The sequence below is a fragment of the Lithobates pipiens genome, unplaced genomic scaffold (assembly GCF_037356315.1).
Source record: "Lithobates pipiens isolate NorthernLeopardFrog02 unplaced genomic scaffold, aLitPip1_a1.2 Scaffold_13, whole genome shotgun sequence".
Taxonomy (NCBI): domain Eukaryota; kingdom Metazoa; phylum Chordata; class Amphibia; order Anura; family Ranidae; genus Lithobates; species Lithobates pipiens.
The window spans coordinates 246,870,987-246,888,631 of NW_027507718.1; the positions used below are offsets into that span (position 1 = coordinate 246,870,987).

The 17,645-nt window shown below is 41.4% G+C and overlaps 1 protein-coding gene across 6 annotated transcripts in view; it reads right to left on the bottom strand.

Annotated features, from left to right (window-relative positions):
- LOC143974757 (UDP-glucuronosyltransferase 2A2-like) overlaps positions 1-17,645 on the bottom strand; it is a 183,998-nt gene that overhangs the window by 4,458 nt on the left and 161,895 nt on the right. For all 6 annotated transcript variants that reach the window (XM_077476466.1, XM_077476468.1, XM_077476467.1 and 3 more), the window contains 3 exons: positions 10,457-10,588; positions 10,089-10,176; positions 5,879-6,098 (listed from right to left, as the gene is read on the bottom strand). In XM_077476466.1, coding sequence (XP_077332592.1) covers positions 5,879-6,098; positions 10,089-10,176; positions 10,457-10,588 — 440 coding nt within the window. The remainder of the gene's footprint in view (positions 1-5,878; positions 6,099-10,088; positions 10,177-10,456; positions 10,589-17,645) is intronic.

The window sequence follows — 17,645 nt, forward strand, 5'->3', positions numbered from 1 at the left end:
AAGAGGACGGGGATGTGCGGGGACAGAAGAAGAGGACGGGGGATGTGCGGGGGCAGAAGAAGAGGACGGGGGATGTGCAGGGGACAGAAGAAGAGGACGGGGGATGTGCGGGGACAGAAGAAGAGGACGGGGATGTGTGGGGACAGAAGAAGAGGACAGGGATGTGCGGGGACAGAAGAAGAGGACAGGGGATGTGCGGGGACAGAAGAAGAGGACGGGGGATGTGCGGGGGCAGAGGAAGAGGACGGGGGATGTGCGGGGACAGAAGAAGAGGACGGGGGATGTGCGGGGGCAGAGGAAGAGGACGGGGGATGTGCGGGGACAGAAGAAGAGGACGGGGGATGTGCGGGGACAGAAGAAGTCAGGACTTTTTAGGAAAGTTGGAGGAAAGATGTGAAGTCTCTGAGGGCTGAACTTTATTCAATCTGCTACTTGACAAGGCAGGCTGTATGGAAAGGGTTAATGTTAGAGTAATCCCCCTCCCCCGATACACAGACCCCAGCAATGTGAGGACTGAGGAACTCATCCTGCACTGTACAACAACACTGACAGACAGCAGGGAGAACTGACCGGTAGTCCAGCCACGGGGGATGTGCGGGGACAGAAGAACTCCGTGACTCCTCCAGAATTCATTCACTTGGGCTGACAGGCTGAACGCCGCGCTGGGGGTGACGTCAGCACACAGCTCGCCGCCGCCGGGTGTACCAAGATGGCCGCCAGCTCCGAAGCTAGGCCGAAGCCGCAGTCTTTCCTAAGGCCGCGGCCCGCTCCGCGGATCACATGGTGCAGACCAACTAATCAATAATGAAAATCGTTGACAACGATTTTCATTATCGATTATTATCGATAATATCGATTAACCGTTTCAGCCCTAGATTCAACAAAGTGTTTAATGGATATAGGGTTCATTCGCATGGGCATTGCGGCCCAAGCAGTGGATAAACTAATTGCTTATGTATCTGGAGCTGCCTGGATCTGTGTGCAAAGTACCCATGCTTCTTTATGGACACATAGTGGCTGTATGGACACAACCACTTATCCTAATGTAACAGGTGTGCAGGGGTGGGCGAGCAGCTCCGATTGGAGACATTGCGTGTTTGGAGGTATTCACCTGTGCTTGCACCCTGTCACATTAGGAGGTACAGCTATGAGGATACAGCTACTGCATCATAGAGAAAAAATGGACCACCTACAGGCAGCTCCAAGTGCCTCCAGCCATTTAAACAAGCTGCTCATTCACTCTGTACAGGTCATAGCACTCATGTAAATGAGCCCTTTAACTTGAAAAAGAAGGCACTATGATGGTGCGTCTGCAATCATTCATATGGCGCATCTGCAATCATTCATATGCGATTACTGCAAATAAAAATCAGGAATTTTGTACGCAGAAAAAAAATCTTTTTCTATGTATTCTGAAGGACAAAGCTCAGATCTTGAATATTAACTACTGAACTACTGGGTTTGGTAGCTACAGTGTCATCTGCAGGAATATGACACTAGTTTAAAAAAAAAAAAAAAGGAGTGCCCCTGCTGGTGGCCAAACCCTTTACATTGCTAGCAAAATAAAGTTAGGTATGAAGCAGGACAAAAAATCAAAAACACATCAGCAGTTAACAAACCAGAGAGGCAGTTGCCAGTCATCCAATGCATGCAGAGAAAATATTTTTACAGTGATTACAAAAATACTATTTTCTCTTTCTTCATCAGAAGTCAGAGCTTAATTACTTGGACATCCCAAAACAGTGCTTAATAGGCCTCGAGAAAAAAAAAAGAACAAACTGAACATAGAGAAGATCTTCCTAAAAGGCAGGGACGATCAGACTGCCGCCGGAAAGAATTTACATCCAAAGCTAGCACCTGAAGATGTTGCAACAGCCACAATCAAGTGGTCACATAAAAAATCTGAGAAATTGATGCCTCATGGCGAAAGGCCTCTGATGCACTCCTCACTCTTATAGGGCGAGTTTACTAGAAAACAAGGTTCTCGAAGTGAGAGAATATGCTTAAACTATCGTCTGGTCAATTCAATGAGAAATAGTGGTAGATAAAGCCACATGGCTAAAAAGGCAGCCTACTAAGAAAGAGTAAACAGAAGTTTCTAAAGTACTAAAAGTACCAGATTGAAGCCTCACAGCATGAAATGTAGTTTAGCTGGAGGAGTGGCATGTACCGTACCCTTAATGAAGTGTGCAGACAAGAGAAAAAGCCAATGGAAAACTGAAAAAGGAGAGCCAGTGCTAAAACCTGGCTCTTAATGGTGACTGGAGCCAAATTTACACCCCACTGAAGAATGGTCTGACTATAGACAAACAGCAAGAATGATCCTTTAATGTCACATACACACGACCGGACTTTTTGACAGCAAAGGTCCGACGGAATGAGTCCGTCGGAACAATTCGATCGTGTGTGGGCTCCATCGGACCTTTGCTTGCCAAAAATCCAGCGGACTTTAGAAATAGAACATGTTTTACATTTTCGCACCGGAACTCTGCCGGACCGAGAAATCCGTTCGTGTGTATGCTAGTCCGACAGACAAAAACGGACGCTAGGGCAGCTATTAGCTACTGGCTATGAACTTCCTTATTTTAGTCCAGTTGTACGTCATCACGTCAAATCCGTTGGACTTTGGCGTGATTGTGTGTGGCCAAATCCGTTCATTCGGAAAGTCCGTCGGAACTCCGCCGAAAGTCCGTCGGAAAGACCGTCGGAACTAGTCCCTCGAAAAGTCTGGTCGTGTGTACGCGGCATAAGGACAAACACCAAGCAAAGAAGGATTGGTGTGCAGACGTGATAATAGATCATGTGAGAGGTGAACATACGGGCCTTAAGCAGGATCAGTATGACCGCCTAAAACAGGCTCCATCTCTTAACATCTGTCTTTCAATGGCCTTGCTGTTACAACAAGCGACTGTAAAGGATGGTACTGTAGATGGGTCTTTGTGATAGAAGATCTGTCCAGCGAATAGCAATAATCAGATCACCCAACGCTCCAGCACATTGATCTGGAATAGTGACCCCTCTTTGGTCCACAGGAGTAGGCAGTAACAGCTTCTCCAGATAACCCACAATAGTAATCCCCTGTAGTCTAAGCAATGTTAGAATCAACAGTTTGGTGAACACTCTAGTGGCTGAAACCATACTAAGTCAAAGTGCCACAAGATTCTAATGTTCCCCTCACACTGATGCAAAGGAAAAGTAAAAGAAAAAAACAATGCAATGTGGGAAAAGATACTTTGTCTTGTAACCCATAACTATTAGCTTTCAAAAATAGAGGAGGCAAAGAGCTTGCTTCCAATTCTGAATGACCTAAACTACTAAAAAAGTTGCAGTCTTTCAATGGGGTTCCTTAGACTTCTTGTCTTGAGGCAGAAAAGTACTCGTACCATCCTGTTAATTTCTCATCCAATAATCTCATCCAAGAGAATTTGGGGAGTGAATGAAAGCTTTAAGCCAAGTTCAGATCTATGCAGGTTGCAGTTGATGCATTTTTGTTGTGTTTTTGGCTGATAGGAAAATATGACAGTTCTTTTCATTGAGTGCGACCTTGATGCAACTTTACACTCTCTGGCACTCAAGTAACACTAAAGTCGCATTAAAGTAGTGCAGGAACATTTATGTGTCCAGAGTCACATGTTAGGGTTAGAGATAAAGGCTAGGGTTAGGACTAAGGGTTAGGGTTAGCGGTAATTATTAGGGTTAGCAGTACAATTACTGCTAACCCTAACAGTTACCGCTAAACCCTAAATCTAACTCTAACCCTAACATTTAATCCTAACCCTAACATTTAACCCTAACCCTAGCCCTAACCTTAACATTTAACCCTAACCTTTAACTCTAACCCTAGCCCTTAACCCTAACCCTAGCATACGTCTTTGGACACAAAGGTTCCTGCACTACTTTGATGCAACTTTGTCGCACTTCATGGATAGAATTTTCATACTTTCCAATTAGCAAAAAAAAAGCAAAACGCATCAAAATCGCAACACTTGCGTTTTTGGTGTGGGTCCAATGAAGTTTATTAAATCAAAACTCATTCTGCTGCGGGAACCCTTTCCAAGAAAAGCACTGGCTCAAAATGCACAGATGTGAACTAGATCCATAGGAAACCATGTTAAATGACCTGTGGTTCATTTCTGCAAATGCACTAAAAAAGCATAGGTGTGAACCAATGGTCAAAGCATGACTAAAGGTAGCGGACAGACATTAAGTACAGAAGATATTCTGTATGTGCTCCTTTTCTACCTGTACAATCTTGGCAGGTCATGGTTGCCAGGATGATTCAACTCCTGTGCACATGTGTAGTAGTTATATAATTTTTAGGGACAGCCAATGAGGATGGTTGTTGATGCCAGGCTTGGAAGAATATAGAGCAAAGATATCAGTGGTGGCAACAGAGCAATGAGGAAGATCTTGGTTGTTGCACCACTAGAGGAGAACGATTTGGCAGGAAAATTTGCCATAATGTGCACATAAGCTGTGCATACTTGGACATTATGAAGAAAGCCCTGGGGGCTTGGGGAGGTTAAACATATGGGCGATCAAAGGGTTAAATATGTACCTAACCAGTGTTTTTGTGTTTACTATGTGCTGTTATTACACAATGGCTGTGTATTGAGTTATTTTTATTTTGAGGGGATGGCAAATTTACACTGTTGTACAAGCTGTACACTCACTACTTTACATTGTAGAAAAGTGTAATTTCTTCAGTGTTGTCACATGAAAAGATATAATAAAATATTTAGAAAAAATGTGAGGGGTGTACTCACTTTTGTGAGATACTGTATATATTTTTAACTCAAAAAAGTACCTTCTGTTGCTCACGGTCGCCTTCAAATTTTCTAAATAAATTTTGCTGCTGCTGTGATTCAACTTTTCAACTTAATGTTAGAGGTAGGGCGGTCTTTAATATTGATTGGACCTGGGGCAAAAATTTTCTTGGGGCCCCCCATGCAATTTCATTCTCCACCTTCTCTGAGACATAAAATAAATAGCAGCTAGACTTAAAATCAGTTTACTGTATCGGCTTAGGCAGTGATTGCGATTGGTTGCCAGAGGTTACAGCATATCATTACTGCTTACTGACTGGGCTCACTAATTAGTTGCTAGAGGTTATAGCACATGATTTCTGCTTGTTGATTGGTTGCTAGAGATTACTGTACAGTAATACTGCTCACTGGTTGGTATAGGTTACAACACGTCTTTTCCTCACTGCAGGGGGCATGATATATATGAATGCCACTTCTATTCACATATCAATGCTGCCGGACTCAGCTATTTACATATGAATGTTGCCGCTATATACATATGAATGACGGTTATTTACATGTAAACACAGGGTCTGCAGGTGAGTCATCCGTACACAATAATAGGGCAGAGCTGAGCAGCATTAGTAGCAGCATTTCAAACTGAGGTATCGGAACACAGCACAGGACTAAAACTTTGAGGGACAAGGGAATTTAAACTGGAATGGTTGGCAAGTATGAGGCAGCTGCTTTGGGCCCCACAACAATGACAGGGCCCAGGGCAGCTGCCCCTTTTGCCCTGCCTTAAAGACGGTCCTGGTTAGAGGGCTACATTTGTTTTCCATGGTCTCACTGTGAGTTGGAGCATAGCCACCTTCTCTTTCTCACTCCCAAGATGCACTAGGTATGGTATTTGTAGTGTGCACAGAGCAAAGCACATGACCACAACTAATGTGCACTGCTCGTTCCAAACAAACAGAAGTGTGGGAGAAAAGGATAGGTTTAGAAGCTCATAGGGAATGCTATAAGAAGGCAGAAAAACACAGTAATAAACAAATTTATGAAAAACAGATTACAGGGCCATTAAGTAATGGATGTGTATAGATTATTACAAAGGAATAATAAAAATGTCTTACGTTGTATTGTTGATGACTGTGTTCACTGCGTCAACCAGGTCCTGGCTTTGTATTTTGTTTATGTCAACTATAACTGCCATGCCTTTTGTCTTCATATGGATCATATTATCTGGCTGGTCAGCAAAGAGTGGCATTCCAACCATAGGAACACCATGATAAATGGCTTCATATATTCCATTAGTTCCCCCATGTGTAATAAAGGCTTTTGTTTTGGGGTGACCTAAAAACAGAACACATTCTTTGTCATATTCACTAGTTTTGATATTAGTTCATCAGCACAAAAAAGAATAGTTACTATTACAGCACCCTCATTTCCGATGGGTTTTACTTCCTCTTTTGCTCCCCGCAAGGCCTTCAAATGAAAAGCATAATGGGCTAGTATGCATCACATACTAGTCCATTATACAACACTTACCTGCAAACGAAGCCCGCGCTGTCCCCACATCCATGTTCATCCCTCTTCCTTCCGGGGCCACAGACTCTGGCTCTGTGAACGGCCGGAGTCGCGTGACGTCAGTCACGGCACATGCTGGGGGAAGAAATGGCACGGTAGTCCGTCTCTTCACAGCGCATGCGCCGTTGATGACATTGGCGCACTACAAGTGAAATATCTCCTAAAAGGCGCACGTTTAGGAGATATTTCCACTACCTATAGGTAAGCCTTATTCTAGGCTTACCTATAGGTAAATATCAACAAAAAGGGTTTACAACCACTTTAACACCTATGCCACCTTCATTTTCATGTACCCAAACACTGTACTCAAATTAAAATTGTATCTTTTTTTGAAATCGATAGAGCTTTCTTTTGGTGGTATTTAATCACCACTGGGTTTTTTTTTTTTTTTTATATGAACAAAAATATACTGAAAATTTTGGAAAAACATTTTTTTTATTAGTTTTTGTTATAAAATTTTGCAAATAAATAATCGTTCTTCATAAATTTAGGCCAAAAATTTATTCTGCAGTAAAAATAACCCAATAACAGTTTATATTATTTATTGAAAGCTATAGAGAGTCTACAAACTATGGTATGATTTATGGCGGTGATCACGATGCTGGTATGGGGTATGGCTATACATGTACGATGCTGCTTCTCAACCGCCGTTTATAGGTTGCGGCCGGATGGGAATCAGCTAAATAACATGTCAGGGGGATACCCTGACCCAACCTGTGAACTTGTGCATATATGCGATGTATACAACATACTATCACAAAACTGATATTTACAAAGAAAAAGCTATATTTAAATTGCCAGGAAAATGACAGCTCCAGACCAGTTAATTCTCTTTGTAAACAAAGCAGCTATGCTGTATTCACTAATGCAGGAATAAATGTGCTTTTTTAAAGTGGTTGTAAACCCTTACAAACCACTTTGACCTACAGGTAAGCCTAGATTAAGGCTTACCTGTAGGTCCAAGCAATATCTCCTAAACCTATATGGTTTAGGAGATATTTGCCCGAAAACGGGCACCGCTATCTACGGCGCATGCGCCGTAGACAGCGGCGCGCAGGCGCACTGAGCGCGGCATTCTCAGCGACGGAGCTGCCGCGCGTGTCGGCTCCCGTGCGCATGCGCGGGAGTGACGTCATCGCAGCTTCGCCGAATGACAGCGGCGGAGCTGCGAGACCCCACCAATAAGATGGATGCGGCGGACTACAGGGGACAGCGCGACTTCGCTGGCTCCTGTGTCAGGTAAGTGACACATAATGGGCTACTATGCGATGCATAGTAGTCCTTTATGCTTTGCCTTTGCAGGGAATGAAAGAGGAAGTAAACTCATCAGGGTTTACTTTAAGTGCCAAGTACTTTAAGTGCCAAGTACCGCTTATATGACCAGAGGAAGCAGCAATATAATGAGCTAATCAGGTATGCAGCATGTAAATATGCTGACAAGGAGCACACTGATGGGCGGATAGAGAAAAGTGAGCATACAGATGACCTCATTAATCACAGCTCCTCTAATGTTCGCTCAACAGGGTAGGGTGACTAATGTCTATGTGAGAGAAGGTGGTGTCACCCATTTGGCAAGGCTGTGTATATCTCAGTACAAATATATATATATATATATATATATATATATATATATATATTATACAGTGGGGAAAATTATTATGGGGCCCTTTGCAGCTTTAGTAAGTTTGCCCACTTACAAAGAAATGTACTAAGTACTAAATCATGTTTTGCTTGGGGATCAAATACTTTTACTCACTGAACTGCAACTCAATTTACATTTGTATTATGTGTTTTTTCTGGATTTTTGGTTGATATTCTGTCTCTATCATTTAACCACGTGCCGACTAGCCAACGTCTTTATACTGCAGCAGGTTGGCATGATCCCGCAAATCGACGTATGTGTATGTCGGAACCTTTAAGTGTGATAGCAGGGCGCACACGCCCACTGCGTGTGAGTAGCGGCCTCGATGTTCTGCCGGCCATCCGCGATCGCGGGCAGGAGAGCCAGAATGGGGATGTGTGTGTAAACACACACATCCCTGTTCTGACAGGAGCGGAGAGACAGGTCTGCTGTTCCTAGAAATCAGGAACAGTGATCTGTCTCTTTCTCCAGTCAGTCCCATCCCCCCACAGTTAGAAACACACATAAGAGAACACATTTAACCTCGATCACCTCCCTAATGTTATCCCCTTCCCTACCAGTGACAATTACACAGTAATCAGTGCATTTTTATAGCACTGATCGCTGTATAGATGGTCCAAAAAAAGTGTCAAAAGTGTCCAATCTGTCCGCCGCAATGTTGCAGTTCTGCTAAAAAACGCTATAACTTTTGCACAAACCAATCAATATATGCTTATTGCGATTTTTTTAAACCAAAAATATGTAGAAAAATATATATCAGCCTAAACTGATGAAGAAATGTCTTTACGTTTTTTTTCTTGAATATTTACTATAGCAAAAATAATAAAATATATATATTTTTTTCAAAATTGTCACTCTATCTTTGATCATAGCGCAAAAAAAATAAAATGCAGAGGTGACCAAATACTAACCAAAAGAAAGCTCTATTTGTGGGAAAAAAGGATGTCAATTTTGTTTGGTTACAGCGCTGCATGACCGTGCAATTGTCAGTGAAAGCGATGCAGTGCCGTATCGCAAAAAATGGCCTGGTCATTAAGGGGGAAAATCTTCTGGGCTGAAGTGGTTATGGAGGCTGTCCTTGGTTAAAAATCAAGTCATATATATATATATATATATATATATATATATATATATATATATATACGCAAGCCCTTATATATATTATCTTACATAAATTTAAGCTATGTATTTAGATGTTTGCCTGGAGTTCAGCTGTAAAGGGGCTTGGCAAAATGCAGTTGCATAATACATGATGCATTAAGCCATGACAACTAATTTGATTTACATTTTACTAACAGTAACTGTGATTTTACAATTCTTCTGGTCAGATCCAGGTAATGTGGTTCCCAAAATTCATGAGAAAAGTTTAGACACCGATGGAGCATCTTCCCATGAGATTTGGGAAATTCAGCATTCCCAGCATTTTGCCGAGAGTATCACGTCCTCTTCCTCTCTATAACAGAAATAAGGGGTATTGTGAAGATACAGTATCTTCTAATTTTTTTATACTTTATTACAACAATTCATATGGGGTTGGGGACCCTGTTGTATTAAGCAGACCTTGCTTTTTAGCGCCAAGTCTGTTTTACAGCCTTCACAATGAAGGCATGGATGGGATTCTTAATTACACAACATACACACCTAAAAGCTGAACTCTTTGCACCCACACTTTCAATATAAATATAAAGGGTATGAATCCACTTTGTGTGTATCAAAGTCCTTTGCAAACCTAAATAATATCTGGCAAAAGTAGCAGTGACATCATCAATTTACAGTAAATAGCCTGTAAAGAAAACAGAGCTGTGGGAGGGGCCCAGCAGACTCCACCCACTACGCGCTGCCTGCAGAAAACTACAGGAGAGGGCGGAGACAAGACCGGTCACCATTTACAAAGGAAAGAGCGCAGCAGTGTGACCGGTCTTTATTACAGGAAACATAAGTAAAGTTTCACACTGGTTTACTGCAGAGATCTGGAAGAGATACAAAAAGCACACCAAGATTCAAGGAAGACTGCGCATGATGAATGTATTTATATAGTATTTACTTATCCCAAAGTTCATCTTCAACTCTCCTATACTCATGCTGTAAAATGACTTTGTTGCCAAAAGACTTACCTAGCAGATCATTTTGTGGTATCCAGTCATATATCACTGTATTCTCTCCTAACCTTTCTGGTCTCTTCCCACTGTACCTCCAGATTACCTGTTCCCAAAACATAATTCATTACTTCAATTAAAACAGAAATCAATGACCAAATTCAAAAGTTTTAGGTAGATATAAACCATAAGTTAACACTAACCCAGTTTTGAGTGGATGATATAATTTTCTCAGATCAGGATATTTTAACACAATTTAAAAAAACATAATTATAAAAATAAATAGGTATATCAAAAAGTCTTAAAATAACTAAATGGTAATAGATTTAATATATAATCAATAATAGATGGAATATTTGTCAATAGTTTATTGAAGACAAAATTACCTTCTGTGGTAACTGGCTCAGGGCAGCAGCAATGACATTGTTTCTTTCTTCCGTCAAATTTTTTACCATAGAGCCGAGGGAGAAAACCACAATTCCATGTTCTCCAGAACTTTGGACAAGTTTTTCCATTTCCTAGGGGAAAAATGTATAGGTAATCAACTGATAAGGTAAAATAATGTGTTCTGGTGTATTCAAATACAGAAAAGACTACTACACCAGTTACAAAGATTATCAAACAGACCATTCAAAAGGGCACTGGTAAAGAAAGTGGCACAGATTTATGAAGGGAGGCTGAAAATATTTAGGAAAATATATGGCTTTTAGACTTTTGCTGGAATTTTAAAATAGAACCCATTTGTTCTGCGGCACTTGGTTTTAAACACATCTGCACTTCGTGTTTTTTTTTCTTAATCCCTTTGCAAAGTCTCACAAATACCTGTTGATCCTGCTCATGCAGTTTCTGTGACAGGGCAACAATCTGCCTGGAATTAAGTCTGGAAATATACTTGTTTGCTGCGCCCAACACAGATGGGCATGACTAATTTAAATCAGATAAATAGAGGGTGACGTGAAATAATGGATTGTGAATCTATAGCAGCACTCATCGCGTGGAAACGTTCTATGTCATCAATTGACACAATCTCTTAAATTCCATTTTGTTCAATAAAAATAACTTAAAAAAATAATTCAATTTTGCATGTCATCATAGGGAACACCTGAATAATAATCATCATAACGGTAATAAAAATAATAATCATACTACAAAATGTTATTTGTGTGAAAAAATATTTTTCCTTACAGCTGACCTTGTCTGAAAGTCATCTTGAAAAAAACACACAGTAGTGTGCAAACGTCTAGTATTTATTGTAATAAAGACAAAAGAGTATGCATTTGTTTTGTCTTTACTACAATAAACCTTTGGTACTGTACTAGGCGTTTGCACCCTCCTGTGTGTCCAGGAGTTGCAAGATAGTGATTGGTTGCTAGGACCACCCATTCATTCTTGCCCCAGGCGGCTTTGTTGGCTAGCATTTAAACTCTAATGGTAGAATCTTTAGTTTCTTTGGGATATAAGGGAAATTTGGAGGTGCTAGTTCATTTAAAAATCTTGAAAGGTTTATTTAGCATAATAAACTTAGGAGAGAGGGTTTGGGCACAGGATACCCCAAAACAGGCAAAAGTTTTGCTTCAGACCTCACTTCTAGTAAAGTAGGTAGTTGGTCCATTAACCTCCCTGGCGGTATGATTATTTCTGATTTTAGGTGCTGAAAGCCGTACAATTATTTTGCATGGAAATTTGGTGTTTTATATTGTAGGCCTGCAATTCTTAGGAATAACTCACTTAAATCTTTTCAAACCAGAGTCTACCAGACATCCCGGTATGATAAAGTTTATAATATAATAAATAACTATAAATAATGATAACAAATAATACTAAAAATAATTCAATAATGTAATCAAATCCAAAAACACTGAAATTTGCTCATTTGCAGAATTGTCGCTGTCATTAGATTTAGTGTTTCATGACGGATCTCCCCACAAATCGCTATCGCTCAATTCTGCAAGTGATTTTAATTTATTATCGCTGTTTTCTAGCTGTTCTAAAATCACTTTTGACATAAAGGGACACTTTTTGGTTGCTATGGACAATCCTCAAATTCCAGGCAGAAAAAAAACAGTATTTATAATATAAAAGTGCATGCAGGGCACTGGACAGACCACTAGGGACAAGGGGGATGTGTATTTTTTATACAGTACTGTAATCTGTAAGATTACAGTACTGTATGTGTATTGTGTATTTTTACTTTTTTGAATTTGGCGCTGATCTCTGCTCCCGTGCGTCGTAACGGCGCAGGGAATGGAGCTCGGCGGCACTCTGGCACTGTGTGAATCGAGCGGAGGAGCTCGCACACACAGCGGGGGGACATTGCAGGATCCAGGGGACAAGGTAAGTAACTTTTCCTGTATCCAGCGATGCGATCCCGAGTCTGGCTCGGGGTTAACGCTCGTGGTACTGAAATTCCAGCCCGAGCCAGACTGGGGAATACCACCAAGGAGGTTAAAAACAGCCAAGCAGAACCAAGGCCCTATGTAATAACTTAAAGGTACCTTATCAGATGGGCAATCAGAACTTCTTGCAATGTCAACTAGCAGAAGTTATACTCCACTCTCCAAGACACTCTGCGCACAGACGCCTCCTCCTAAGATGCTTTATGCAGGCAGCAGGCAGCCATCCATCTACTCTCTCTAAATATACCCTCCAGCAGGACATCAAAAAAACCTTCAGGCCCCATAACACAGGCCAACTTTGTTTCCTCAGGGCCTTCTATTGGCAACACAACCCCTAGGCTGCAGACATGAGAGTAAAACCTAGATTCTGGACTCGTGTCCTCTCAAGGCAAAGCCAGAAGGTCACCATAAAAAATTATCTTTTTCCAGCCTGTATCAATGACAATAAACCTAACAGTGTTTGACCAGATAGAAATAAATATTCATAATTCATGACTTCGTTTCTGCTTGTTCCGTCTACTGGAGAACACTTCACAGCAACAGGCAGAAGCAAACAATAGTCCGAACAAAGGGGAAATCCAATAAACACAGACATAAGGACATTTAAAGCTCAGGCTAACTACAGCCTAGCTACCTGCCAAAGCCAAGGGACCCTCAGGTTTTTGGCAGACTCCCGACAATACATTTTCTGACAAGAGCATTAGCGTTGGTGTTTTACAAACACCACGGGATGCTAGCATTCTTTTTGCTGACAATTTATTACAAGACTTTCACAGTACAATAAAGGGTGAGTTAATATCTCAACCATGTTAAATTGATGGATCTGAGGTCTAGGAGGCTACTTACTAATGGCTAAGCACTTATGTTCATAAATCATTTATAGAAAGCTCTAGAACACAATTTTGTCCCCCAAATATAATAAAGTGCATGTAATGCTAAAACATTTTTTTTTTAGTTTTGCATGGAGTGGTGAAGAGTTAAAACCTCTGTCAGGTTTTATTGTCATCTAGGTCCTAGCTGGAAAGATTCATTTTCTTGAATTGTTTTGGTAAGAATTATATATTGAATTGTATCTAGAAGAATTAGGAAACTTTAACAAAGGGATGCAGGCAGAAACAAAAATACTGGAGTTTTAACTTTTCTCTGCAACAGCTTTTCTAAACCTTTTTACCACACGGGAACCCTTGAGATAATTTTCAGGTCTCAGAAAATCCCTGAGAATAAATATGGTTTATCTAGAGCAGGGTTTCTCAACCAGGGTTCCTCCAGAGGTTGGTAGGGGTTCCTTGAGCAATGAACAATTTCTGCCTCTCAGATAAGTTCCTACTGACACCATTGATCGTTTTAGCTATCTGAAAGAGTGGAAGTCTTCTCATTGACCACAAGTGTAAGGAGCGTTTTTCCCAATGACCATCACACTAATGTATCAAGAGTTGTAGATATAGTAACTTTTGGCAGGGGTTTCCTGAGACTGGAAAGTTTTCAAGGGGTTCTTTTGTGTTGAAAAGGATGAGAAAGGCTCATCTGCAGTCTTTGGTCATTTTATTTGGGGGGTCCCCAACTCCCGGACGGTTTGCAGCTGGGCTACCAAGGCTGCACTTTCAGAGGTTCGGCGGTAGGCGAGCAGAGAGATGACATCATCTTTCACCACCCTCCCTGCATCATGGCTGTTCCGCCCTCACAGCCGGCCTTAAACACTACACTAAGGTGCTGCGGGCGAGCAGAGAGATGACGTCATCTCTCACCGCTCGCCCCGCATCACTGCCGCTCCACCCTCACAGCTGGCTGCAAACACTACACTGAGGTGCGAGGGTCGAGTAGAGGGATGACATCTCTCACTGCCTGCCCCACACTGTTCTACCCTCACAATCCGCATCTGGTGCAAAGTGACAATCTGCACCCACCTGGTGGCAAGTGACAAACTGCATCTGGTGGCAAGTGACGTGGCAATTGACAATGGGCATCTTGTAACAGGCAACGTGGCAAGTGACAATTCGTATCATGTGGCAGGCAACAAGCTGCATCTGGTGGCAGGTGATGTAGCAAGTGAGAAGCTGCATCTGGTGGTAGGTGAGGTGCCAAGTGACAAGCTGCAACTGGTGTCAGGCGACATGGCAAGTGACAAGTAGTGTTCATTTTGTTGACTAAAACATTTTCGTTGACTAAATTAATACTATTTTAGTTGACTAAAACAATTCAGATGGCTAAAATACAACTAAAACTAAAATGGCATTTTAGTAAAAAGACTATAACTAAAACTAAATACATTTTTTCACAACTAAATCTGTGTCTGTAGTACATGTTCAAACCTTAATACCGTAAATAAACGTTATTTGATTTTTACTCCAGGAGTATATAATGTTTGGCAGTTCTAAAGAAATAACGCATTAAAATGTAACTAAACCCATTCGATTTTAGTCGACTAAAATGTAATGGAGGTTTTAGTAGACTAAAATAGGATTAAAACTAAAACAACTCAGATGTCTAAAATAGGACTAAAACTTAAATAGGATTTTAGCCAAAAGACTAAATTAGGACTACAACTAAAATGTATTTTAGTCAAAAGACTAAAATAGGACTAAAACTAAAATGTATTTTAGGCAAAAGACTAAAATATGACTAAAACTAAATCGAAATTTGGTGTCAAAATTAACCCTGTTGACAAGCTGTATCTGGTGGCAGGCGATGGTGGCAAGTGACAAGCTCCATCTGTTTGCAGGCGAGGGTGGCAAGTGATAGGCTGCATCTGAAAGCAGGCGACGGTGGTAAGAGACAATCTGTATCTGTTGGCAGGCAAGGGTGGCAAGTGACAAGCTGCATCTGTTGGTAGGTGAGGGTGGCATGTTACATAGTTACATTTCATAGTAGGTGAGGTTGAAAAAAGACACAAGTCCATCAAGTCCAACCCATGTGTGTGATTATATGTCAGTATTACATTTTATATCCCTGTATGTTGCGGTCGTTCAGTTGCTTATCTAATAGTTTCTTGAAACTATCAATGCCCCCCCCCCCCCCCGCTGAGACCACCGCCTGTGGAAGGGAATTCCACATCCTTGCCGCACTTACAGTAAAGAACCCTCTACGTAGTTTAAGGTTAATCCTCTTTTCTTCTAATTTTAATGAGTGGCCACGTGTCTTGTTAATCTCCCTTCTGCGAAAAAGTTTTATCCCTATTGTGGGGTCACCAGTATGGTATTTGTAGATAGAAATCATATCCCCTCTCAAGCGTCTCTTCTCCAGAGAGAATACGTTCAGTGCTCACAACCTTTCCTCATAACTTATATCCTCCAGACCCTTTATTAGCTTTGTTGCCCTTCTTTGTAATCGCTCCATTTCCAGTACATCCTTCCTGAGGACCGGTGCATGCCATTGCTGAGCCTGCCATCTACTAGGACCCCCAGGTCCTTTTCCATTCTAGATTCCCCCCAGAGGTTCTCCCCCCAGTGTATAGATCGCATTCATATTTTTCCCCACCCAAATGCATTATTTTAAATTTTTCTACATTGAACCTCATTTGCCATGTAGTTGCCCACCCCATTCATTTGTTCAGATCTTTTTGCAAGGTTTCCACATCCTGCGGAGAAGTTATTGCCCTGCTTAGTTTAATATTGTCTGCAAATACAGAGATTGAACTGTTTACCCCATCCTCCAGGTTATTTATGAACAAATTAAATAGGATTGGTACCAGAACAGAACCCTGGGGGACCCCACTACCCATCCCTGACCATTCCAGGTACTCCCCATTTATCACCATCCTCTGAACTCGCCCTTGTAGTCAGTTTTCAATCCATGTACTCACCCTATGGTTCATGCCAATGGACCTTATTTTGTACAGTAAATGTTTATGGGGAACTGTGTCAAATGCTTTTGCAAAATCCAGATACACCATGTCTTCAGTCCTTCCTTTATCTAGATGGCAATTCACCTCCTCATAGAAGGTTAATAGATTGGTTTGGCAAGAACGATTTTTCATGAATCCATGCTGATTACTGTTAATGATACCGTTCTCATTACTAAAATCTTGTATATAGTCCCTTATCATCCCCTCCAACAGTTTACATACTATTGATGTTAGGCTAACTGGTCTGTAATTCCCAGGGATGTATTTTGAGCCCATTTTAAATATTGGTGCTTCATTGGCTTTTCTCCAATCAGCCGATACCATTCCAGTCAGTAGACTGTCAGTAAAAATTAGGAAAATGGTCTGGCAATAAGTGACAAGCTACATCTGGAGGCAGGCGACGGTGGCAAGTGACAAGCTTCATCTGGTGGCAGGCGACAGTGGCAAAATGACAAGCTGCATCTGTTGACAGGCAACGGTGGCAAGTGACAAGCTGCATCTGTTGGCAGGCGATGGTGGCAACTGGCAAGTGATAAGCTGCATCTGGTGGCAGGCGATGTGGCAAGCAACAAGCTACATCTTGTGGCAGGATACCGAAGCAAGTGACAAGCTGAATCTCGTGGTAAGCAACGTGGCAAATGACAAGTTGCATCTGTTGGCAGGCGATGGTGGCAAGTGACACATTGAATCTGCTGAATCTGCATTCTGGTGAGTTGAACTATTTAATTTTATAATACAATTTAATAATAGAATTAATGCACTTCAATCATACTGACACCATATCAGCCATGGTGTTGTGATGATTGAAGTGCTAACACCAGCCATTGCCTGACAAATCGCCTGTGAAAAGACACATACTCCCTGGGTCTTGGCACAATTTTTTTCCATGAAGCCGGTCCCTGGTGCCAAAATAATTTTAGTAATAATTTTTATTACTAATTTTAGTAATTAGTAATAAAAATAAATAAAAAATAATTGCTAGAAAGCAATTGAAGACAGTGGAAATGGCAATGTCTTCTAATATTGGTGGACAGTGAAGAAGGGCCCCTAACATTGGTGGTCAAGGAGATGGGCCCTTACGTTGGTGGTCAGTTATAAAGGGCCCTATAACATTGGTGGTTAGTGGAGAAAGGCTCCCTAATATTGGCCATCAGTGGGGAAAGATCCTATAACTTTGGTGGTCTGTATAGGCAGGAGCTCAATCCACCACCGCTGGCTCAAGGAACCCTTAGTTAATAAAGGCTCCCTAATTTATCCAAATCTAACAAAATGACTTACTTTAGATACACTCTACATCACAGGGCTTCAGCACTGAAACTGTACTGCATTTGCAGATTA